Raw genomic sequence first — 24,905 nt, forward strand, 5'->3', positions numbered from 1 at the left:
CAGAGATCATCAACGAAGTACCAGACTACTCGTAATTTCCTAAGCGCCAATTTTTGCGCCAATCCCCAATCGAGCGAACATCATCATCTGCGTTGAATGTATTTCTATCTTCATTCACCCGTGCCCACTCAACTGACATCGCATCGTCGGGGGTAAAAACGTCCACATCCACGTCGCCTATCATCGACATCGCGTTTTCCTTCTGTAAGAGTTTTTTTATGCGCTCTTTCAGCTTCGCGTTCCTGCGAATCTCGCCGACGACGGGCAAACCGGTGAACGGATCGGTTCGCTTGCCGGATTTTTGAAAGTGCCTGGAAAGCGTCGAGAAGTCGCAAGATGTCTTCTCCGTTTTGCCCACAAAAACTGGGTCGAGCATGATGGAGTGCGTGATTGGATCGAGCATTTCCGGGAGGATGTTTTTGTTGCCATCTAAAGCTTCTAAATCGTTCAATTTCATGTGCAACGCTTTCACAGCCGCCGCGTGGAGGATGCGATTTTCGCATCGGACAGAGTTGAAATGCATTTTTATGTAATATCCTTTTTGTTGTGCTCCGTCCTTGATGACGTCTTCTGGATGCACCGTTGCTTCGGTTATTGTACCTTCGGAGAGCACGTCTTTATCCATAAACCAAGACGGCGACATATAGAAGAAAACGCCCTTAAATAAATTGGAATGCCCTCCGAAATTGAGAGATTCGCCATTGAAGTAAAACGAAAGGTTCTGGACATCTTTTCTCGTCACGTGTCTCACGAGCGCGTCCAAAAATTCACCTCGGACTTTGCATTTGAAATGTTGCCTATCATCTCCGTGATCTCGGATCGGACCATCGACTTCATCCTCCCCGTGCACCCTTGTAAAAAGGTTGCGAACGTTTAAGAAGTCACATCCACTGTAGAGATCGTAATAATCATGTCTCTCTTCTTCCTCAGGTAAAGGACTTTCCGTCATTCGACAGAGAATCTCAACCACTGGATTCAGAAACCTTCCCGGGTCAACGCATAATACTCCGTTAACATCTTGTTGAAAATCAAGTTCAGAGGCCAAATGTTTGACAAATACTCCAAATGGATTTTCCGTGCCTTCTCTGCCGGGTTTTAAGTGAAAGTGCTTGCCGATGTACGCGATGATTTCGGCGAGCTGGTCCATCAGTCCAGGTTCGAACATGAAATCTCTCGAATCGAGAATTCCGCGACATCGCGTTAGAAGTCTCGCGACGCACTCCAAACGCTCGATGATACGCTCGAAGAGCATTTGGAACTTTTTCCAGTGTTTCGGATGTAATTGGTTGACACCGTACCCCGGGATCAGCTCAGGGTGGTCTTTGAAAACCCTCATGCACTCGATCAATCCTTCGTTCAAATCCCCTAAATCTTTCGCCAAGTATTCCAGATATCTGCGCATCGACAGTATCAGAGTCTCGCGAATCGGTGAAAATCCCGGTCTTTCGGGCCCCGCGTTCTTTGATCCTTCCGGTACGTTTGACAGCACGCGCATCATGAATGAGATTTGTTTTTCCATCTCCTCCTCTCTGGAACTATTAAGATCGCTCGCGTCGACTGACTTGCACCAATTGCTGAACGATTGCAAAAAGTTGTCCGCGAAAGTTCTCGTTTGAAACGCGAATTTTTTGACCAGAGGAAATTTAAACGCCAACTCGATGTGCTTGCGACACACGTCTCGCGCGCCCGGGTTTTCAAACGCCATCGAATGGCAGTATAATTGCAACACGTAAGCGAATTTGGAATCGTGATCGAACACATATTTTTCATCCTCGAAGTGATCTCTCCACGTGTTGAAAATGAAACACACCAATGCCATCGGTACGAAAGGCTTCTTCCACTCTTCTTCCTGGTGAGGACGAGTGGCTGGTATCGCGACCTTTCTCGAACGAGAGACTATTAATTTCGCGCAGTAGCCGGCAATTCGCACCCTGGCGCGTTCGGTGTGTGCGTTATTCGAGACGATCGCTTCGTACGCGGATCGCAAAACGTTTGATTGCGTGCGCGTGGTATCGTGCGCTTCAACTTCTCGTAAAAAAGTTTGACGCCTCGGGCGCGTCTCTCCCGGTTCCACCAGAAACGTCGAGAGGTGGCTCATCCCAGTGAAAAGCTGCGCGATGTGTTCGCTCGCGTTCTTGTACGGCTGTCTCAACGAATCGCCCGCTTTGTATTTGAAAAAGTCTCTGAAAGACAATTCGTTTTCATTTCGAGGATTGGTTTTATCGTGGACGTGAGAATACCTATCGCGGACGTGCGCGTTGATTTCAGTAGGTGGGTCCAACATTACTCCATCGCAAGGAAACCGCGACCAGCGCAAGCGCGTAAAAATAGTCTCTTTCGGTAAAGAATCCTGTCGTTTCTTCACGAATTCTTCCGCGGCTTTTCTACTAAGCTTGCCACTTTTTTCGTTCAAAGCGCCATCTACCACGGGTGGCGTCCCCCCAGTCATAAACGCGTGCTCCGTCATCTCCGTGGCTATCGCATCCGCTTCCCGGGTTTGTTTAGTATAATCGAACAACAGAATTTTACTCCACTCCTCCGCTCGACTTTCGTGCCTCCATATATTCCAGTCCCAGAAGTGGGCGGAATTCCCTTTCGGTACGAATTGCGCCGCGCACAGAAGCTCCGCATCGAAACCGCTGGTCAAATCGTACTGAATGTTCGCGTGCGCTCGACGTTCGCGTTTCGTGCGTTGGTAATCATAATTACGCACCCATCGATTTCGCTTCAAACATCCGGGAACGTAGTGCTGTAACGGAGTTATCGGACAACACCAATATTCTGAACCGTTTTTAGGGCGTTTATTCAACTCATCATCATCGCGCCAATACCGGTCCCCGGCTCTGGGCGTGTGCCACGGGTTCGCGACGTAATAATGATAGAACAGCGCTTTGCTGACAGTGAATTGGTCTTCAATCCACGCTTCCACTTCATCTGCGAGGAGTCGCGAGAGCGTATCGATGAGATGCCTGGCCGCGAGACCGACTCGCGTACCTTTCAATGCTGCGTGCGGATCCTTCGCGAACGGCTCGTACCGATCGTACGCCCACCGGGTCGTTTCTTGCATCCAAAAATCCAACGGCGTCGTGCCGAATTTGTTCGAATTAAGTCCGTGTGACTCGAAGATCATGTCCGTGGTACAATTGTAATCTAAGAGTTCTTTTATGGTTCGGTCGCGAAAGAATCCGGTATTGATAGATTTATACATCCACATACACGGATTTGACTGAATAGTGTCGCTCGTAAAATGGTCGTTTCTTTCAAATTTCTTCTCGGCGCGATCGTCGATGACACGATCGTTTCTTCGGAGGCGATTCATCCTTTTCTCAATCTCTCTGTCGTATTCGTACCCATCAAACGTGCTGCCATCGTTGGACGTTATATTTTCGGTCGCCTCCCAGTCAATCGGGCATTTAATAGCTTCGAAAGCGCCCAGTAGATCCGGGTAACGCGGGTGGCGCGAGAAATCTCGCAACTCATCTTTATTCACATCACTCCGATCTATCGCTCGCTCGGGCACGTTTCGCAAACTCGTCGTCATCGCGGCAAAGACAAACGCAGCTTTACACTGTTCGCGTCTTTCGGTGTATATTTTCAATCGATTCAAACGTGTTTTTTGATTCTCCGAGAATTCTGCGTGCCGTTCTTCTTCTTCTTCTTTGTCGTCGTCGTCTGAATCGTAGGGGTAGACGGCGGGTGGCTTTTCCTCAGCGAGCGTCGTTTCGTCCACGGACAAAGCTGCATTCATCAACGCAACAGAGAGCTCGCGAGTGGCGAAAAGTCTCGTAAAATTCGCCCCCCACGACTGGTGACTCAAAATTCGAAAGTTGCCTTCCTCCTCCGTGGCGCGCAACAGTTTCGACGCTCTTTCCAGCGGGTGCGGTAACGCCAAATCTTCTTCAATACCGCAAAAGAGTTCTCTGGAAGCCATGAAAGAGAGACACTCGAATAAGCACCTTGGGAACCACCAATCGAGCATGCGAGATCCACGAATACTTGAGCCCATGACTATATTCCCGTCGTCTTTGAGCATTTCGCAAAAGACGTCAAACTCATCGTTTGAAAGAAGTAACGCGTTTCTCTTTTCATCTTCTTCTTTTCCGTAGTTATATTCCAGGACGTGCGGGTCGTGTGCTACGAGCAATCGGCACAAGGCAAAACACTCCCGCTTTGCTTTTGTCGCGTCGACTTTCCACGGCGAAGTAAACACAGACTTTAATTTTAAAGTGTCGTCGACGTCCATCTTGTCCTCGCGACCATCGTCCGAAAGCGACAACGAAAAAAAATTGTCCATCCGGAACGACGAATCGAAATATGTCCTCAACAACTGCCAGAACAAAATGTGGATATCTTTCTTGTTCGTCACTGGACAATCGCCGGTCGATATCGCGCTCATGAGCTTCTTTATCGGGCGGAGAAAACTCCGACGAAGTTCGTCTTCAAGAAACGCCTCGTTTTTGCTATTTTCATTACTACCGCTGCTGTTGCCGCTGCCGCTTCTACTACTCACATCGACGTGTAACGAGGACCGCGTGAACGGCGAGTGTAAACACGAGAACAAATCTCTTTCTTCTTGCTCGCTGTTTGTTGTCGCATCATTGTCCCCGTATATTTTCTTTGCCCGCGCGAGAAACTCTTCGTTCGATTTTCGCGCTTCCTCGGATACGTTTCGAAACATCGGGTACGTCCCAAAATTAAACGTCACGTCGTTCAACTCGCTCGAATGACTCGTAACTGGAAACCACCACGCGTTTTCGTCGTCGTCTTTCTCTCGCGCATCTCGTTTGATGCGATCGATTTTATACAGAACTCCATCCACGTAATATCGGAACTCGACGTATTTCATCTCGAACGCAATCGTGCTCAAAACGATACTTCCAACCGCGAAGACGTTTCGATTGGTATCCGAGGCGTATAAAGGTACGTAGTTTCTATCTTCGAATTCCTTCGTTAGTTTCTTCTCCGTCGATGATCGTTTTCCTGTTTTCTTCCCTTTCTTCTTTTCCTTCTCTTCACCTTTTGAACCCTTTGAAGAGTCAAACACCCCTCTCTCCTTCGCCGCGTCGCTCTTCTCTTTCCGTTCAAACGCCCGATCTTCGCCTCGAAACACCCAATCGTCGTTCCACACTCTCACCGAACTGCACTTCCCTTTATTCGACGTGCAAAACTCCGCAATCCCGCACGTCTCGCTCAATTCCACGTCTTTCCTCGCCCACCCTACGTAATCGTGCTCCCCTCCAATCTCATCTCGAAAACTTTCCACCGTCGTCTCGAACCAACATCTGGACGGAGCCTTGACGCAGACGTTCGCGCTGTAATGTTTCGCAAACAAACACTTCTCCGTTCCCGAAAGTTCTTCCTCTAGCATCCTCCTCTCCTCCTCCTCGGCGGTGGTGTGTTCTCGTCGCTTTGTCTTTTCCTTCTTCTTTTTACACTCGACTCTGCGTACCGTCGGCGTTCGTTTCCCAGACGCTTCGATGAATCGAATATCTCCTCCTTTTATTAGGGGATTTTTGCAATCATCATCATCTTCGAACGTTCGACCGATTTCTTTCACATCTTCGTCATTCTTTTCATCAAAACGTGCGCGCCTCGTGGCCTTTTCGAGTTTCTTTACCAAAGCGTCTTCGCTTTCGTTTTCCTTCTCTTCCGCGAGCAAGCGCGCGAGAAACTTTCCCGTCGTCGTCGCTTTCGATTCGTTCGCGCTTCTTTCGCTCGTTTTTGTGTTGTTGTTGTTATTTCTTCTTCGTCGAGTACTCAAACCCGTCGTCGTCGTTGTCGTCCTCGTTGCATCCTTCTCGTTCGCGTGGTCGTTTTCCTCCTCCTCCTCCGAGGATGAAGACACGGAGCGGGTTGTTCTCGGGGATTCTTTCCGCTTCATGAGTATTATATCTTTGTGTTTTGAGTGCGTAAATTGTAAAGAAATGTCTCTTCTTTTTCCTCTCTGCTGATAAAAAAAACGCCAATTTTTCTTCTTTGACGAAAAAGAAACCAAATCTCATTGGCATTTAAAAGACTTTGAAAGAGAAAGACAAAGACGAAGAAGAGAAGTTGGTTTTGTCGCGATACTCATACAAACGTCGTCACGTCTTCTGGAGCGATGACGACGAGAGCGCAGAAAAGACGGATTGGGGTGAGAGATGTGTGGGATTTGATCGTGAATAACGACGATGTGAGTTTCAAACACATTCTTCCGAGATTGAATGGGACTGATGTGAAATTCTTGTATGGAGTGAATAGTGAAACGAGAAAGTTGATTGAGAGATCCTCTCGCGCGGGTGATTTGAAGAAGAAGTTTAAAGTGTACGAGATGGCATCGATATCGACTTTGGAGTTTGCGTGGGAGAATCGATCGTTGTGGTCGGGATTATTATACTTGTACGACGAAAGATCTTTCTGCGAGAAAGTTGCTCACACGAATAAACTCGAGTTGCTCAAGTGGGCGCGAGAGGAGAAAAAGTGTGAGTGGGATTATACAACGATTAATGCGACTGCATACCAAGGTAATCTGGAAATAATAAAGTATTGCGTTGCAAATGAGTGTCCTATCGATGAGTGGGCGTGTGCAGAAGCTGCCGGAAACGGTCATCTCGAGTGCCTCAAATACTTACGCGAAGAAGCCAAAGTGCCTTGGGATTCGGAAACTGCCAATTGCGCGGCTATATTTAGTCATCTTCACATACTCGAATATCTTGTTGAGCGTAAGTATGATAAATATGACGAGTATGCGTGTGAGTTTGCGGCCACTCACGGCCACTTGGACTGTTTGAAGTACTTGCACGAAACCGCCAAAGCGCCTTGGGACTCTGACGCCGTATGGGAAGCGCACAAGAACGACCAAACCGAGTGTTTACAATACCTTCTCGACAATAATTGTCCTCTCCCACGCGGTTGGCGATACGAGGACGGAGAGTTATATTCAGATTCAGAATCAGAAACAGAGCAATCACTTTTACGCGGATGGATGTTTTAGAAAAACAAAGAGAGACAAAAACGAATTGTTAATAAACCGACGAATTTCCCTAATACTGCACACAATTAAAAACACATATGCACGACAACACGGTATGACCAACACCTCTCACACGCGTCGTCGTTCCTCGTTTTCGCACCATCGTTACTACTACTACTACTACTACTTCGTGTTATTCTTTTCTTGGTGGTGTTGTAGTTGTTGTTTCGAAGCGATATCATCGTCAAAGTTCGATATCGTTAACGGCGATTCTGATGATGATGATGATGTCGGAAGCAGCCGCACGAGCGCGTCATCGAGACGGCATCGAAGTTTGTACGATCCCGACGACAAAAAAGACTTCAGAACAGACGAAGAGAATAACGCGGTGTCGTTGGAACATCGAAGAGCGGATATTTACGAGCGGATATTTGAACACGAAGAGAAACAACAACTCCTTCATAGGGAAAGTATGATGAAGAGAGCAAAGAATACCAAGAATACGGAGTATGAGGAGGAAAAGGAGGAGAAGGAAGACGACGATTTAATCGGTATCGAAGATGTCAGAAGAGAGGAGGAAGAAAAAGAGCCGCGAGGAGGAAAAGGCACCTTTGAAACGAAGACTTTAATGACGGAGAGAATGTTGGTAGAACTGGAAACCGGGTACGCCGAGGCGATGCGAGAGTTTCGGGAAAGGGCAAACGCGGCGAGTTTAGAAAAATTGAACAGATTGGGCGAGGTATATCGTAACGCGACGAGAGAATACTTTGAGGCGTCTGAGGAGAATGCGAGGAAAGTGAACAACGCGACGATGACGACGACGGATGCGAAAGAAGTATTTTCGCGAAGATTAGACGAGTACGAAAACATGTGGATAGACAAACTCGGCATGAACGAGTTTCCAGAGGAACCGTTAGCGAGTAACGCGTACTTTCCTGAATTTTTGCCAACTGCAGATGCGGAAACTCTGTGTAAAAAGTTTATCAGCTCTGCAAAAGAAGTGTCGCCGCATCGCGCCAAACGAAACGTTATTCAATTTCCAGACGTGGATTTTTTCAATCGACATACGTGGCCCACATTAGGTAAGCTTATCGAAGGGAGCGCCGTCATTGCCGAGTCAAAAGTAAGGAGTCTGTACAACAAGAGTAAAAGTGAAGAAGTCGACGACGACCCGTTTACGTTCGAGATGGTACCGGCACAAATCCCGGTGGACCAGTTTAAGTTTAGCAAAATTTCTGACTGCCCGAACCGCGAGAACGTATATTCGTGTCTTTTTGGAAAGCGTTCGGAGAACGAAGAGGAAAATAACGAGCTTTGTACAAAATGGACCATTTCAAGAAGTATTTTTTCAAAAAAAGATTATGATGGCGGCAAGAAGGGGAGCATCGAGGAGGAAGATGATAGCAATCATTCTTACTTCTCGCGCCAAGCTGGAAAAAATTCTAACGCGCATGCCGTGTTAACCGGGGCGATTATAAATTACATGGCGCCTAATATATACGTCGACGAGAAATTTTCTCGCGTAAAGTGTACGAGGACGAACGACATCGAGAGTGGACGCAAAAGCGGGGAGGTGTTCTTCGTGTCCGTACACGGTCGGAGAAGCGATTCTTGTAATCTTTACTCCTCGATCAAAAAATACGGCAAAGATATATGGAATGATCCGGATGACAGAAATCTTGGTCGCGCGTGCTTCGATTCTCTCGAGTACAAGAAAGCGCTGCGGATGTTGATCCATAAATACTACGACCGAGGAGGTCGCGGCGCGTTCAAAAGTGTCACAGTTTTACTCGCCAGCGACTCCTCGGAGTTCATACAAGATATGGTACGAGAAGAAACAGGAGGGAATACTAATGAACTCGACGAATTAGACGACGAAATGAACTACTGTTGGATTGACCCCTCGACGCCGAGAGTGCGAGACGCGTACGGCACCGAGAAGACGTATCGAAAAAACGTAAACTGGATCGAAAATAGAATAGATTTGGACGACAAAAGGAAAGGAGAGGTCGTTTCCGACTTATCCTTGGCAGAACTCGATCACATATCGAAGGGATACGCGCTCATCGGCGGCTTCCACGGGCATTTCACTCGCGCCGCGTATTACTTGATCTCCGGACGACTCGGTGCGCCCGCGCCGTACGTTTCCTTGGACGGGGGTGGTTTTATACACCGCGACGATTACCTTCAGATGAAAGAAAAGAAAAAGGATACCGCGGAAAAGGCTGAAAAAGACTTCGGGGAGTCTTGGTTCAAGTGGATGCACGTGGTTTAGTGGAAAAGAAGAAGATAAGAGAGAGATGTCGTCGCTTTCGTAGTCGCGGTGTATTATTAAATAGCTTAATGGTAGAAAGAAAAGAAAAGAGAGAGCAAACAAACCTAAACCCTAAACGAGTATAGGGGATTCTCCACGAAAGCTCGAATACGCGCGACTTTGAGCGCGACAAAAACGACGGAAACGAAGAATATAAGAAGACTCAAAACAACCGCACTACCTTCCTCTCTCTCTCTCCATCATCACACATGAGAATCCATGTTTAAAACAGGCGCATTTACGCGTATTTACAGCATTCAATCTTAAGTTTTGTTCCGTAAAAACATCATCGCATTAATTGTTTGGAAAGAGATATGAAGAACCACCGTTATGCGTCTTCGTCGCCGCAAACGAAAGACGACAACAATAAAGTCGAGAAAAAGAAGAATGCGTTCATGCAACATCTGTTACACCACGACGCGGAGACGAGCGAAAATATCACGACGAAAACGAGGACGAGAGAGAGAGGATGGATTGACGACAAGACGAGGAAAGAACACCAACACCAACACCAACTGTCGCAAAGCGCTCCATCGAACGCGGAAAAGAAACATCCGTTCCCACCTGGAACATCTGCGCAAGTTCCAAAACCGCGTCATAATGCTGCGTTTAGGAGCGGAGAGGAAGTTTTTCGAGAGAAGAAACCAAGAAACCCGGAAGGTTTGCGGCGAGAACGAGCGGAACGCCGACGAGAACAACAGCGAGACCAATCGTCGTCTGTAACGACGACGGCGTCGCAATCGTCATCATGGAAGACGACACCGACGAAAGTGAAAACAGAAACTATTAGAACCACTACCTTTACCACCACATCGGAAGAAGGCGATACGACGAACGTAGATTTAGGCGCCGAGTGGCAAGATATTTTAAACCAGCACGCGCCTTTGCGAGAATACGTGCGTAAAAGGGCGCTCGAGGAGAAGAAAGAGTCGATTTTTTCCACGCGCGGCGAGAACGACGAGAAGGAGGGCAAAACGAACAACGAAGCGTTCATATTCGCGAAGGAGGAGTTGAGACTGTTGAGAAAGCGGTTTATCGAAGGCGACGCAGATGATATCACGGAATCGATTGTAGTGGCGTTGCAGTTTGACATCGACGCGGGAGGTTTACTGGATCAATTCGAACGAGAAAAATTGAAGCGTATTCGCGCGATGGAGAACGGTACGAGAAAGGCGAGCGGTTTAACTGCGCGAATAGGAATAGCGAGAGTCGAGTATCTTTCTTTTCCAAGAGATGATTTCGACGAGAACTATCTCTTTGATATTGCCTCGAGGCGCATTAAAGACTCGTTTTACGCGCACGGCGGCGGAACGGCGGTATTGAAAGATTTGGAACATTCCGGAAAAAACGGCGCGCGCATTGAAACGCCGCGTCCGCCGTTTGGGAATTTTCCCATCATAAACGAGAACGATGATATCGATGATGCTGACGACAGTGACAGCGATAGAAGTAGTAACAGCGCGAGGAGCGACGCCGACGAAGAAGAAAATACCAACGAGGAGAAAAAGCAGCGCGTCAATATCCAAGGCGCGTTTGCTGCGCTCGGTCTTCAATCCATCATCTCCTTCGTCTCCCCAAAGGCGGCTTCCAAAGAAATTAGGAAAGAAGCGACGACGCAAACAGCAGAACCACAGCGGAATACAAAAAATGAATCATCATCGTTCAAGAAGCGCTCGAGAAGTGTCTACGTAACGAACACTGGATCAGAAGATATTACTCTGGTCGCCTTGCGAATCGTAGACGCAAAGAACATCAACGACGACGAACCCGAAAACATCACGACCATTAATAGTAACAGCAGCGGCGATAAAAACAAAGATCCGAAAAGCTCTTCTTTTTCATCCTCCGTGTTCTCGTTGCGCGACGATTACAACGTTTCATCTTCGAAATACCACCATCGGACGACACGAAGAGAGAAGAATAATAATACAAGTAGAAAAAGACCAATCGTGCGCATACCGGCGGGCGGCGTGTACCAAGCCACGGTTGATTGTACGATTGATTCGGAGACGAAACGCGCGCACGTAACGTCGTGGATTATCGCCATCTTTGGTACCAAAAAAAACGAGCTGCGCGCGTGCGCTACGCAGTGTTCTGTGTTAATCACAAGCTCTAACGTTTTCAACGAACCAACGCACGTTTCTTTATTGAGCGAAGAAGCGACGCCGTTCATCCCAGAATCGATGCGACGCGCATTCGATCGTAAAGCTCAAGAATATTATCCACCACCGAGGAGCTACTTGGACGTCATCTGGGGTGGCGTTGGCCGATATTTTCTCTCCATTGAGAATAGAAATATCTTACCGGCGCCCGCGGATTACTACGACTCGAAATTACCTACGTGGCTTTTCACGTACCAATTTAATCGAACGATGATTTTGGATCCGAGTTTTAAGTTCTTTTTCGAGTCAAAGAACCACGCGCCGTGGACGAAATCGTTAGAGTGGGCGAGCGTCTTTCGCGACTTTTCTTCGTATTCGTCGTCCTCGTCGTCAGAGAAGGAGTCCTTCGAGAAAATTCGGCTCAAGTCCGCGCGTTTACTCTACATCGAAGAAGCGCAACAAAACAAGGACGTGAAAAGATACGATATGTTCAATCGGACAATACGTCGAGTAGGAGCGATAAGCGAGCAGAATGAATTGCTCGTATACTCGTTGGAAGTGCCTGGTTTACAGAACGGTTACCCTCCCATAGTCGTCGGAGACGTCGTTCGGTGTCGAGTCAATGCGAAGGCGCATCAGAAAGAACTCAGTCCGTTCCTTGAATACGCATTCCGCATCATCGCCATCGTCTCAAAAACGCAAACCGTGCACTTGCAAGCACCATGGACCGACGGAACGTTAAACACGTCGCCTCAATTAAGTGCGAAAAATGGGATGCCTAGGACGTTGAAAGTACACGTGCGGTTTGCCATGGACGAGAACTTCTTCTCGAGATGTCGTGCGGCGTTGCGAGCGTGTGCATATTTGAAAGTGAAGTATCCGCAGATTGGACAACAACAACAACAACGACAACAACAACAACAACAACAACAACAACAACGATACAACGGGAACGAAATCGAACGTCTCCAGCGCGGCATCAACGAGGAACAGTATGAATTTGTGATGCGTTGTCGACGAAAGAGAGAACAACTCTCGTTGGAGGGAATCAACAGCAACAACAATGCAAACAATGCAAACAATAATATAAAAGAACGAACAGTAGCGCCGCTCGTGTGTTTCGGCCCTCCCGGTACTGGTAAGACGTTGACGATCGCGCACGCTGTCCTCGACGCGTTATCGATAAATCCAGATGCGCGGATATTAGTCTGTGCACCTGCACCGTTTGCAGCCGATGTCATTTTAGACCGCATCGTCCGCGAACATCCGAAATACTTTCGCAACACCACCGCGAGCACGAACGTGTACTGTCGCATCGACGACCCGAGACGTGCAATGAGCGAAAAGATGGGTTCGATTACTCCATTTTCGGTTGACGTGAGGGACTGGTTCGCATCAAAAACAGTGAAGTACGGTGAGTTGGAACACTCTGCTCGAGTGCTCGTCTGTTCGTGCGTCTCCGCGGGCATTTTATACGAAGCCTTGAAAACGATGTATAAAGCGAGAGCGAATATAAATTATGAAATTGACGGTCCGCTCTATCAAGAAGTTAATTTCGCATTTCGATCCTTCTTTGAAGTTTCCGAGTCGTACGAGCGCGAAGGTCGGAGAAGGAGACCGGGACTGACGCATTTGTTCATCGACGAAGCCGCGCAGGCAACGATTCCAGAAGTATTGATTCCGATGTCATTGGTGAATGAACAGACGTTGGTGGTCATGAGCGGCGATTCAAAACAACTCGGACCTTTAGTGCATTCGAAAGTGGCCATTCGAGGTGGACTCGAAAAATCCTTGTTGGAAACTTGCGTGGATATGATGAAAAGAACCCCGGCGAACGACGACACCAACGAAAACGAGAATTTGATCACGCTGACGAAAAATTATCGATCGCATCCAGACATTTTGGCAATCGCGAGCGAATCCTTCTACGATGGGAAACTCGAAACATTCGCGTCGAAAAAAGACGTTCGCATACCCGAGGACGAAATCTTTGAACATTTAAAGTTGAAGACGATGCAACAGAACAAGAACAGCAATGAAGAAGATGGCGCGACCAATCACCAGTGTCCTCGCCGCTATCGAAACATTTTCGTCGCCGTCGAAGGTTTGGAAAAAGTCGAGGTAACCAAATCGCAATCGCAGGTCGAAACGAAAAGTTTCAGCAACGCTTTAGAGTGCGAGAAAGTGTGCGAGATAATTTCCGCGCTGTTGTCAGCGACTGATACAAACGATGCAAAAAACAGAATCGCTCCTTCTGACATCGAAGTCATTGCGGTATATCGACGACAAGTTCTAGCGTTGCGTCAAGTATTAAGACAAATCAATTTAGGCGCCATTCGCGTCGGGACGATTGACGATTACCAAGGTCAAGAGGCTAAAGTGATTATAATTTCAACCGTAGCGAGTACGGGACCGTCCGAATTCCGTCGACGACGGAATGGTGAAGAGGGATTTGGCGAAGAAGAAGCGAAGCATACGATTTTGAGCGACCCGAAACGGTTCAACGTTGCCACCAGCCGAGCGAAAGCTTTGAATATCATCGTCGGGCATCCCAAGTTGTGGTTGTTTCCGAACTGGTCCAGGTTGATTCGAAAGATTTCACAAAACGGCGGGTCGTCTGTTGGTGATATGTCTTCGACGACGGGTAAAACGACGATGACGACGAGTACTAAGCCACCACCGCCATCAGACGGCAACAATAGTGATAATAATTACACGCAGTTCTTCGTCGATGAATACGCCTCGATCGAAGAAGACTTGGAAAAAGAGAAGACGAAAATGATGAGCGTTTTTGATGACGACGACTTACCCTGGCGCGTCCAGTTATAGAAAGATGTCTATTTATCAAGCAAGCATCTAGCGCATTTCAGAAATTCTCGATCGTAAACTTACAGGAGGAGGAGGACAACGACGACGACGTCGAAGCTGTTGTTGGTTTCAAACCTTCCACGCAATGCTCTCTCAACGGAGGATACTTGCGAAAGAGCTCTTTTTCCGGCCTCGCTCTCGGTCGAAACGGCGGTTTCATTTTCTTCGTTTTAACTTCCTCCCAATCGAGCGGTGCCCAGAACGGATGGTTCTCGAACGTCGTCCGTTGGTAATATTCGTCGTTGGTCTCCTCGTCATCTTCCTCTTTCGCGTCGTTTCGACGATTCGCACCACCGTCGTTATCAAACGTCATCCGCCGACTCGGATCGACAATCAACAGCTTCGAGACGATATCTTTAGCCTCCAGATTAAACGTTTTTGGGAACCGGACGTCGCCTCTCGTGATCCTCTGGTGCCTTTCTCCGTCCGTTTTCGCCGCAAACGGCGCTTTCCCAGTCAATAACTCGTACAACAAAACCCCTACGGCCCAGACGTCCACGGCGAACGCGTAGCCTTTGCGCAGAGTGACTTCCGGCGCCATGTAATCTGCTGTGCCGCACGTGGTATAACACCTATCGTACGACGGATTGATTTGCTTAGTAAAGCCTAAATCACACAGTTTACAGTGACCAAAACGGTCGATTAACACGTTTTCTGGTTTCAAATCTCGGTAGATGTAGTTGCGCTGGTGGAGGAATTGAAGCGCGCACGAGACTTCGGCGACGTAGAATTTAGCGAGCGGAAGTGGGAGCCCACCTGAAACACCACCTGATGACGCCTCTCCACCAAAATGGCTATTCTTTGCAATGGTGTTGCAATGCGGATCGATAGACACAGCTTGTATCATCTTTGCATCATCTTCACCAACGCCAGTCTTCTGCGCACCGCTCGATGAAAACGGTCCTTTCACCAATAACTGAAACAAATCTCCACCGCTCATGTGTTCCATCACTAAATACGCGAAGTGATCGTCTTGAAACGAACACAACGCTTGCATCACAAACTGCTGATTCGGGAAGGATCTCAGTAACTCTCGTTCGCGAGTGACGTTGGCGATTTGATCGAGATCTCGGAGCGTCTTTTTGCGCATGACTTTGACGCAACACGGAAGTTTATTTTGGTCGGATGTTTTGCAGAGAAAGACGGTAGCGGTCATTCCGACGCCGAGTTGTTTGTGGAATGTGAGGTGCTTGCGCTTCGAAACTTTCGGCAGGTGCGACGATGATGTTTCGCACGTGGCTTCAAAATCTTTTCCTCCTCGCCTCCGCGTATCTTCGATTCGCGAAGAAAGAAAGGTTTCGCCACCGCGCGCTTGAACGATAGTCGCCGAAGAGGACGACGACGAAGAAGAGGACTTTCTCTCTCCTCTCAGACGTCTTGAGAGTGATTTCAATGCCAATTTGACCGAATTCGTTACGGTTAAATGCCGATGACGATTATGAGCAGGACTGAGCGTAGTAGCGATAACGTTGTTGTTGCGTTCATCGCGAATCGACGACTCCGGCGCTGCCGTCAAATTCTGTATCGAGCGATAGTCCTCAACGCTCGCCATTTTCTTGAAATGTATTGCGGAGTTCTTATCATCATCATCCTTGTCGTCATTATTTGATTCCATACAATATCCGCTCGCGTGCTTCTCCAACGCCTCTACGATATCGGCTCGCACATACCTACGAAATGCGCCTCGATCGAGCCATTGAACTTTGACGATATCACTCGTGGCGACGACATCCGCGGTTGGTGGGGTGCCTCTCAGTAAGCTCAACTCGCCGAAATACGAGCCAGGTTTGAGCACTTTTCTTACCGTCCTCGCGCAATGTATGTCTTGCCGTTCAGGAGGAGCGTTAAAAACTCTCACCTCGCACTCCCCTCGACAAAGAAAATACATCCTCTTCGCGGCCGTTTCGTCGTCTCGATTCAAAAGCATCTCGCCTTTCTCAAACACAGTTTCTTCACTCAACGCGTCCGCTAACAGAGACATTTCGTAATCGTCCAACATCTTCGCGAAAATCTTCACGTTCTCCAACGTCCTCGCGTTTCTCGCTCTCTTCTCGAACGCCGTCGCGCGCAAGATGTCACCAAACGTCTTCGAGTCGATCGCCCACAGCGTCACTCTGTTCGATTTCGCAAACACAGACGCCGACCGAATCGGTTCGTTTGGGTTCAACAACGCGACTTCACCAAACGTTTGTCCGCTGCCGATTTCTTTCCTCTTTATTACTTTTACTTTCCTTTCTCCTCTCGTCGATTGGTCGATCGCTGCGGCTTCGTCTATTTTTAAATCATCCTCCTTCTCTTTTTCTTCTCCTTCTGTGCTCGCATACACATCTTCCTCGTCCTCTGAATCGTCGTACTCGCTCCCCATCTCTTCCTCTCCCTCTCTTCGTCTCACGATAACCTCGCACGTTCCATCCGCGATGACGTAAAAATTCCTCCCAACATCGCCTTGTCTCACCACGCACTCGTTTCTCTCGTATCGCAAAGGCACGAACGCTTCAAACAATCGCATGCGATCTTCTTCGTCCCGGACGGAATCGAACGCCGCGATGCCTTCGAGCGCGTTGTGAATGAATGAAAACTGTTTAATGTTGTTGTCGCGAAGCTTTTGCTCATCGTGTTCTCGTTGTTCTTTGCGGGGCAGCCGCTTCTCGTCGTCTTCGTCTCCGCTCGTCTCGCGAATGCTTCTCGCGCGCAAGAAACATTCAATCAAACGCTCCTCGTCCGAGGAGATTTCCAAAAGTTGCCTTTCGCTCGCTTTGCGCTCGTTTTGACGACGACGTGTAGGGGAATATCGAAGCGGTGTGCGAGACATGATGGTGTTCGCAAATTGAGGTGCGTCGTCTTCGTGTATTTTTAGAACAGAATTGAAGAGAGAAAAAGTGAAGATTTGAAGAGTTTTGTTGTTTCTTTCGCAACCGGCTTGCGCGCGGTTTTAAAATGAACTTTAAGGGCGAGTCTTCTATTTTAATCGCTCAATCTATTCTCTCAGTCGCCGTTCTGTAGCTCGGACTTTGATTGAAGAGAGAAAACGTGAAGATTTGATGAGTTTTGTTTGTTCTTTCGCGAGCGCTAAGATTAAGTCTATTTCTATCTATCGATATCTATCTTCTGCTGTCGTTTTCATGCTTCTCCCATACGTTCGGACAACGCAGCAATACGAAATCTTGCGTATTCTTCGTCCGTTGGTTCTGGAGAGCCTCTTTCGAGCAAGTAGTTTAGGCAGTCGGTATGCTCGTAGTAACGAGCACAAGCGATGTATCGCCAGTCGTTACGAGGCACTTTTGCCTCTTCGACTAAGTATTTGATGCTATCGAGTTGGCCATACTTTGCAGTGGATAACACACAGTCGAGCTTTACTGCATCAGATATTTTTCTTTCTTCGACGAAATATTTCAAGATGTCTAAGTGACCACCGCATACCGCTTGTATTGCCGCTTCTTTTTCCGTCTTTCGCGAAGGTTTCACTTTGTCGAAAAGAAATCGAACACAGTCGAGGTGTCCTGCCATAGCAGCTCGTTTACACGACTCTTCTTCATCACACGGGCAACCATTAGAGAAACAGTACTTCAATATCTCGAGATTACCTTTAAGTACTGCCGCAGCAATCGTCTTTTCATCCCACTCGCACTGTTTCACTTCTCTCGCCCACTTGAGAAACTTGAGTTTGTTCGTAAAAGCAACTTGCCAGCAAAACCAGGTTTGATCTATCAAACACCCACCGTAATCTATCTTTCCCCAAGGAAAGATATTCCACGACAATTCCAACGTCGAGATGGATGAACATTCGTGAACAACTACACTTAATTCCGATGCGTTTACCCTTGCGTACGCAAGCACACCCCAACTCTCTAAATTCACCTTTGAAAAGAAAACCCGATCCGTCTCGTTCAATTTCGGAAGCACGTGCGACACAAACACATCCTTGTGATGCAACACCAACCCGTTCCAAAGAGGAGACGACGATCTCGCCTCCAAGAACGCTTCCCCGTTTACACTCACGTATTCTCTCATCTCTTTCTCTTTCCTTCTCGCATTGCCAGAGACCTTCTTTTGCCCCATTTTTAAATTCGTTGCGTGTGTTTGAAATGTGTGGAAAACACGTTCAAAAAAATTCAAATTCAAAGCACAAAGAAAAAGACAACGCGCGACTTTACCGCATCATACGCAGCATTCGTAACGACGTAAAAACGCGCGAAAAGTTTCTCCTCGCGCCTCGAGAATAACGCATCATATCTGTTTTTTGCGCGAGTGTTCGATGAGAAAGATGTTATTCTTTTTCGGAATACTCTTGTAGTACGAAGGAAAGGGTGCTCACATTTTTCCTTCTGTGTGTTGTTGCAACCCTACACAAGAAAAGAAGCAAAAAACATCTCAAAGGAAGCAAATCATCACTTCAAAGGAAGACGAGAATACTACTCCACACCTTTTGCGCGCACACGAATAATAATGAGCTTTAACTTTGGCAACGACGGCGCGACGCAATTCCAAGGCGGCGGGTACGGGTGCGTGAACTGTTTGCTTTATTTTCTCCCCCCCGTGTGTATACCGAACGAGAGATGACGATGAGCGTTTTTGGAAACATTTTTGAATACATTTTTGAATAAAATGCGCCCTGATTTTTATGCGTAAACCTGCGTTCGTTTCTCTCTCTCTCTGCAGTCGCGATGATTGCGACGATCACCTCTCGATCGCACTCAAAGTCGACGCTCTGAACTGACGGTTTCGATCTCTTACTTTTGATTTTATTATAAAGGACAAACACCGGTGCGTCTGGCGGAGACCCATCGAGTTACCAAAAACGGCAACAGGAAGATTCCATCACCCCGGTCACCATCAAGCAAATCTCCGAGGCCACCGCGTCTTCGGCAGAGGCGGACGAGTTCGCTTTACTGACTGGGAAACCGATCGGTCTGGTGACGATTGTCGGGAAAATCGTTTCGAAAGAAGAAACGGGAGCGCATAAGTTGTTGTCCGTGGACGACGGGACAGGCGCGTGCTGCTGCAAAGAATACCCGGGCGAAGAAACCGCAGAAGGCGCGAACGAAGTGACGTTTGAGACGAACGAGTACGTGAGAGTGACTGGGAAGTTGAAATCCTGGAACGACGCGAGATACATTCAAGTGATGAACTGCAGAAAGATTACGGACTTTAACGAAGTCGCGTTTCATTTTTTGGACGCGATGTACGCTTCGTCCAGATTTTCCAACGAGAAAGGTTCGAGCGTGGCGGCGCAAGCGACGACGGCGACTGGGGCGGCGCCGGCAGCGTACGCGATGCCGACGAGTGGGAACAACCCAGATGCGGGTGGGTCGTTGCAGGAACAGTTGTTGGCGATTTATAACAACCCGAGCGGGCCGGCGGCGGGGGATTCCGGGATTGAAATATCCGAGATGTGCAAATTGTTAGGCGGCAAGTACACGATGGACGCCGTTCGAGAGGCGGTGGAAATGTTATCTAACGAAGGGCACGTGTACTCGACAATCACGGACGATCACCACAGGTCGACGAGTATTTAATATAATATATTATTGCTTTTTTGCCGTCGCCGTTTGAGGAAGAGGAGGATGAAAGAGAGAAGAGAAGATCTGGGAGCAAACTTTTAGTTTACATTTTGAGAAATACACAAACCGATAATAAGAATTACAAACACATAAAATATAGTATATCATTTCATTGACTGGTGTTGCTGTTGTTTTTAGACGTCTGCGCGGCGCTGCTACTCCCGGTTCTCGAACCGGTCTTTTCGTTCCTCGATCGAGTGCTGTTCACTACCAACGGTTTCAGCGCGATGTTTCTTCGAGCGCCTAAAACGGATGGATCGGTAAGACCTTCGTTGTTACTCGGTGATTGAGAGAGCTGAAACGCCGTGGTAACGTTCCCGCCAATCTGCAACGAAGATTCGTCGAGGTCAGTATCGTCGCCGCCGTAGTTGCTATCGTCGTCGTCGTCGTCGTCGTCGTCGTCGTCGTCTTCTACGTCTGTTTCTTCCGACGGATCATCCAACGACACTTGCGAGGAGACCAAGGACTGATTGTCTGGAAAGTTTGAGTACGATCCGTCGTGCTGCTCGTACTTCAACGCCGGCGCTCGACACATCTTCTCGTTCAAGGAATCGTCCACAAACGGGTCCATCAATAACGTCTCCACGTCCGGTCTCTCTTCCACGTTCCTCTTCAAACAGTTCAAAATGAACGCCTTTGCATCCGCGGACAAGTTCTTCTCCGGTAACGTCGGTAATGCAGTGCTCGACGCGATTTTAAACATCGCTTGCACTTGTGTCGAACACTCGCACCAAGGCGGCTTCGCCGAGGCCATTTCGATGACCGTGCATCCCACCGACCACACGTCGCATCCTAACGTCACTTCCGATTTCCGTATAACTTCTGGGGCCATCCAATACGCGCTCCCTTTGACTGCTTTCTTGGCGTAACTATTCCGTTCGACGTCGACAAACTCCAACATTTTCGCCATGCCAAAATCCGCCAGTTTGATGCGACCGGATTTTTCAACTAAAATATTCGCGCCTTTGATGTCTCGGTGCACCACGCGTTGCGAGTGGAGGTAATCTAAACCGAACAAGATTTGACGAGTGTACACTCGCGTCACGTTATCGCCGAGAGGACCGAATCTTTGAAGTAGCGAGGCTATGGACCCACCTGGAACGTATTCCATGAAGACGTTCAAGATGTCTTTTCGCCGCTTAATGCCAATGTATCGAACAATGTTCGGGTGAGTCAGTTGCGAAAGCATGTGCACTTCTTGTTCGAGTTGAACGATAGATTCGCGGACGCGCGAGTCTTGGACCGTCGGGGTAAGTAAACCGCTCTCGTCTAAGGAGGAGCGAGTGGAAGTGAGTTTTTCGTCTCTGTTTTGCGTCTCGATAAAATCTTTGTTGTTGTTGTTGTTTGCGCCGCCACCGCCGGCGGTATCACACCCGGCAATTTTCACCTCCTTCAACGCGATCAACTCCCCTGTCTCGCCGTTCAACGCTAAATTCACCTTTCCGTAACTTCCTTCGCCTAAAGTATCGCCGATGGTCCATTTTTTCGGCGGTCCAGAGCTCACCGGCGCGCCGAAGAACGAACGCATGCCGTTTTCGTCCGAAAAGTTACTCAGACCGTCGTGCCAGGAACCTCGGCTAGATATCCTCTTATGTTTCGTGCTGTGATTTGCGTTCACGTACTGCCCAGTCGGCGTCGTCGCCTGCGTCGTTTGCCTCGGACTGGGATGCGGCGAGAGCCTACTGAACGAATTTTGCCTTCTCGCCGGCTGATGATGATGATGATGTTGATGTTGTTGAGACTGACCACCACCCGTGGTCGCGTTTTGACTATTGCTATTACTACTGCTGCTAAAAGACCTCGGCGGGTTCGGACTGTTCGCCCTCGGACTTCTCTGTTTCCGTTCTCGCAAGTTCAACCCGCTCGTCGTCGTCCCACCGCCAGTCGTCGTTCTTTGATGTTGTTGTTGATATTGCTGCTGATGATTTTGGTGACCACCGTGATGATGATGCCTAGAATCATTATCTCCGCTACTCCTCGTCGCTCCCGACGCCGGAGAAGACGAGGACATGGACACGTATTCTCCTCCTCGCGCTTTCGACGGGCGGTGTTCCTCCTCTGCCTCCTCCTCCTTCCTCGTTCCTCCTAATCCTCCTCCTCTCAAAGCCATCTCGGCATGATCATCATCGTCATCATCAGAAAGAGGAACACATAAACCTTTCTCTCCGAGTGCCATTGCTTCTTTCACCAGCTCATCAACCTCTTCCTTCGTCTTCGTTCTCACCAAAACGAACTCCTCCTCTTCTTTTTGCGCGAATTCGATCTCTCGTTCGATCTCTTCCTGATGCTGATCGTTCGCGTTAATATCATTAGTATTCGTCGAAGGCGTCGTCCCCGAAGGAGCATTTTCGCTGGTGTAGTAGATGTATGTAGGGGAGGGGTGTTTGGACACGCACGCGCCCATTTTAGGAGTGTTACGTGTGAGTCTTAGCGCTGCTTGTGTGTAGTCATTTGGCACGAAAAGTTCTGGCGATTTGTACAAAATTTTCACCTATTCTAAAGGGAGGATAAAGGCGCTACTCGCGTACTACTTCATAACGGAGAAAGCGATGATAAAAAGCGCAGAGAATCATCTTTTAGGAGTAAACGTCGTCATCCTCAGATCGAGCGATGTTCCGCCCATTCTTCGTCGGTTGGTTCTGGGCACCCTTTTTCTCGCAAATAGTCTACGATGTCTTCGTCCTCTGAGGAGTCCCGAGCGTAGGCGAGTAATTTCCAGTCGTCGAGAGGCGCTTCGGCGTCTTCGACTAAGTATTTGAGGCACTCGAGTTGACTATAATTCACGGATGTCGAGACGCACTCTTCTATTACCGAGTCGGACAACTCTCTCTCTTCGACGAGATATTTCAACACGTCTGGGTACCCGTATTCTGCCGCGTGCTCCGCCACTCTTTCTTCGGTTCCCGACTCCTCCGGAGGGTCCAACTCTTCGAAGAGAACTCGAAGACAGTCCACGTGTCCTCCGATGGCGGCGAGCTCAAATAACATCTGACCGTACTCCACCTCCTCCCCGCACGGGCACTCGTTCTCGAAGCAGTACTTCAGAATCTCCAGATTACCTATACGCGCCGCCATTTTGATCGTCTCTTCATCCCACCCGCATTTTTTTACTTCTCTTATATATTTGAGCAATTCGAGTTTGTTCGTTTGAACGACTTTAGCGCAAAACCGTGCTTTATTATGATTCATCTCTCGTTCCCGCGTATTCGTCGGATTCGTCTCGTTCCACGCCCATTTCATGAGCGAAAGATTTGCGCATTCGCCTACGTTCCAAACGAGTCTCTTTTTCGCAAAAATGTTCTTCGTTTTCACTCTCCCTGCTCGCAGCACGCATCGTAAACTCTCTTTATTCGCTTCAGAAAAGCAATATATCTCCGTCTCGTTCAGTTTCGGAAGCACGTGCTTGTTGAAAATATCCGCGTGGTGGGTCACCAATTTCCAAATTATTGAGACTGTTGTTGGTTTTCCCCGAGATTTAGCCGTCGCTTTTGTCGTCGTGATGGCCTTTTCTTTCTCCTTCTTTTTCTGTACACTCTTGTTGTTACCGTTGTTGTTCTTCGTCCTGGTCGTCCTCGTCGTCCTTGTCGACCTCGACGTCTTTGCTTCGGCGTTTACATCATTGGATGATGATGTTTTTCTTTTCCCCATTGTGTTCTGAAGAAGGTTTTTTGCACGCGCACACAAAGCACACAAAAGGTGGTCGTGTTCTTCTTTTGAGCGGAGAAAGTGGGGGTGTATTTGTTCTTAAACGCAAAGAAAGTTTCCCGCGTACGTTATTACGTGTGTGTATGTGTGATATGCCGGGGCAAAGGAGAGATATAATGAAGAGAAAAATGTCTGTGTTTGTGTGTCTCTCTTTCTCTCTTTAGTATAGTACAAGGGCGCGGCAGCTTTAGGACGCGTGCAATTATTCCGATTCTAGTTCTGAATCTGATTCTGAATCTGATTCTGGCACGTGCAACTCTCCATCTTCGTATCGCCAACCAGGTGGAAGAGGACAGTTGTTGTCGAGGAGGTATTGTACACATTCGGGGTGGTTGTTCGCGTGCGCTTTTTCTACGGCCAAATAGTTCCACGGCGCTTTGGCGGTTTCGTGTAAGTATTTCAAACAGTCCAAGTGGCCGTACGCTGCCACACACTGACACGCATATGTGTTGAATTGAGCATACTGGTACTTGCGCTCAACAAGATATTCGAGTACGTGGAGATGACCACTTCGAGCCGCGCAATTGGCAGTCCAAGAACCCCAAGGCGCTTTGGCTTCTTCGCGTAAGTATTTGAGTACCTCAAGATCACCGTTTCCGGCAGCTTCTGCACACGCGCCCTCATCGCAAGGACACTCACTTGCAACGCAATACTTTACCATTTCCAGATTACCTTGTACTACGGCCGCATTAATCGTCCCTACACCCCAGTCACACTCTTTCTCCTCTCTCGCCCATTTGAGCAACTCGAGTTTATTCGTTTTAGCAACTTCACGGCAGAAAACTTTTTCATCGTACCAGACACCCGCACCCGTACACAACGATTTATGCTCCCACGCAAACTCCAACGTAGATATCGACGACATCTCTCCAATATTAAACCTCTTTTTCAAATCCCCCGCGCGAGTTGATCTCTTAATCAAAGCTCTCGTCTCCGTATTCACTCCGTACAAGAATTTCACATCAGTCCCATTCAATCTCGGAAGAATGTGTTTGAAACAAATATCGTCGTCATTCACGATCAAATCCCACACATCTCTCACCCCAATCCGTCTTTTCTGCGCTCTCGTCCTCACCCCAACGAGAGCAGTACACGCAGTGTGAGCAGAAGAAGACATGACGCGTGTGCGGGTCGTTTCGTGTCGTCTGATGAATCAAAGCTCCTCTTCTTCATACAACGCGCGAAAGAAATGTAATTTCTTTTTTTTTTTGGAAAGTAGAAAAGCGACCGTTTCACGCATATTTGACTTTCGTCATTTTTTCCTCAAAAGAGACTTACTCGCAAAGTTTTCTTCTCGCGAGATTAAAGAGAGGAGGAGACCCTTTATTAAAACACGCGAGACGAACGAACACAAAATCACTTTGACGGAAACACCAGTTCTTCTCTCCGTGTGTTTCTTTATC

At 48.1% G+C, this 24,905-nt stretch overlaps 10 protein-coding genes across 10 annotated transcripts; 4 read left to right on the top strand and 6 right to left on the bottom strand.

The window, feature by feature from the left end:
• Nucleotides 1-25: 25 nt before the first annotated feature.
• Bathy17g00760 (unknown protein) lies at nucleotides 26-5,881 on the bottom strand (the record flags this gene model as incomplete). Its single annotated transcript, XM_007508395.1, has 1 exon — nucleotides 26-5,881. The coding sequence occupies one exon, from the start codon at nucleotides 5,879-5,881 to the stop codon at nucleotides 26-28; it is 5,856 nt and encodes a 1,951-aa protein (XP_007508457.1).
• A 219-nt stretch (nucleotides 5,882-6,100) lies between these two features.
• Bathy17g00770 lies at nucleotides 6,101-6,973 on the top strand (the record flags this gene model as incomplete). Its single annotated transcript, XM_007508295.1, has 1 exon — nucleotides 6,101-6,973. The coding sequence occupies one exon, from the start codon at nucleotides 6,101-6,103 to the stop codon at nucleotides 6,971-6,973; it is 873 nt and encodes a 290-aa protein (XP_007508357.1).
• A 94-nt stretch (nucleotides 6,974-7,067) lies between these two features.
• Nucleotides 7,068-9,227, top strand: Bathy17g00780 (unknown protein; the record flags this gene model as incomplete). The annotated part of the gene is made up of 1 exon (XM_007508232.1): nucleotides 7,068-9,227. One exon carries the CDS (start codon nucleotides 7,068-7,070, stop codon nucleotides 9,225-9,227), a length of 2,160 nt encoding a protein of 719 aa, XP_007508294.1.
• A 353-nt stretch (nucleotides 9,228-9,580) lies between these two features.
• Bathy17g00790 (predicted protein) lies at nucleotides 9,581-14,197 on the top strand (the record flags this gene model as incomplete). Its single annotated transcript, XM_007508280.1, has 1 exon — nucleotides 9,581-14,197. One exon carries the CDS (start codon nucleotides 9,581-9,583, stop codon nucleotides 14,195-14,197), a length of 4,617 nt encoding a protein of 1,538 aa, XP_007508342.1.
• A 59-nt stretch (nucleotides 14,198-14,256) lies between these two features.
• On the bottom strand, nucleotides 14,257-17,048 carry Bathy17g00800 (hypothetical protein; the record flags this gene model as incomplete). The annotated part of the gene is made up of 2 exons (XM_007508294.1): nucleotides 14,257-14,293; nucleotides 14,335-17,048. 2 exons carry the CDS (start codon nucleotides 17,046-17,048, stop codon nucleotides 14,257-14,259), a joined length of 2,751 nt encoding a protein of 916 aa, XP_007508356.1.
• A 308-nt stretch (nucleotides 17,049-17,356) lies between these two features.
• On the bottom strand, nucleotides 17,357-18,295 carry Bathy17g00810 (the record flags this gene model as incomplete). Its single annotated transcript, XM_007508301.1, has 1 exon — nucleotides 17,357-18,295. The coding sequence occupies one exon, from the start codon at nucleotides 18,293-18,295 to the stop codon at nucleotides 17,357-17,359; it is 939 nt and encodes a 312-aa protein (XP_007508363.1).
• Nucleotides 18,296-18,682: 387 nt separating this feature from the next.
• Bathy17g00820 (predicted protein) lies at nucleotides 18,683-19,752 on the top strand (the record flags this gene model as incomplete). Its single annotated transcript, XM_007508253.1, has 2 exons — nucleotides 18,683-18,738; nucleotides 18,990-19,752. The coding sequence occupies 2 exons, from the start codon at nucleotides 18,683-18,685 to the stop codon at nucleotides 19,750-19,752; spliced, it is 819 nt and encodes a 272-aa protein (XP_007508315.1).
• A 154-nt stretch (nucleotides 19,753-19,906) lies between these two features.
• Nucleotides 19,907-22,201, bottom strand: Bathy17g00830 (predicted protein; the record flags this gene model as incomplete). The annotated part of the gene is made up of 1 exon (XM_007508375.1): nucleotides 19,907-22,201. One exon carries the CDS (start codon nucleotides 22,199-22,201, stop codon nucleotides 19,907-19,909), a length of 2,295 nt encoding a protein of 764 aa, XP_007508437.1.
• A 194-nt stretch (nucleotides 22,202-22,395) lies between these two features.
• On the bottom strand, nucleotides 22,396-23,445 carry Bathy17g00840 (the record flags this gene model as incomplete). Its single annotated transcript, XM_007508329.1, has 1 exon — nucleotides 22,396-23,445. One exon carries the CDS (start codon nucleotides 23,443-23,445, stop codon nucleotides 22,396-22,398), a length of 1,050 nt encoding a protein of 349 aa, XP_007508391.1.
• A 259-nt stretch (nucleotides 23,446-23,704) lies between these two features.
• Bathy17g00850 (predicted protein) lies at nucleotides 23,705-24,619 on the bottom strand (the record flags this gene model as incomplete). Its single annotated transcript, XM_007508277.1, has 1 exon — nucleotides 23,705-24,619. The coding sequence occupies one exon, from the start codon at nucleotides 24,617-24,619 to the stop codon at nucleotides 23,705-23,707; it is 915 nt and encodes a 304-aa protein (XP_007508339.1).
• Nucleotides 24,620-24,905: the final 286 nt, after the last annotated feature.

The sequence above is a fragment of the Bathycoccus prasinos genome (genome assembly GCF_002220235.1).
Source record: "Bathycoccus prasinos genomic : Chromosome_17".
NCBI lineage: Eukaryota > Viridiplantae > Chlorophyta > Mamiellophyceae > Mamiellales > Bathycoccaceae > Bathycoccus > Bathycoccus prasinos.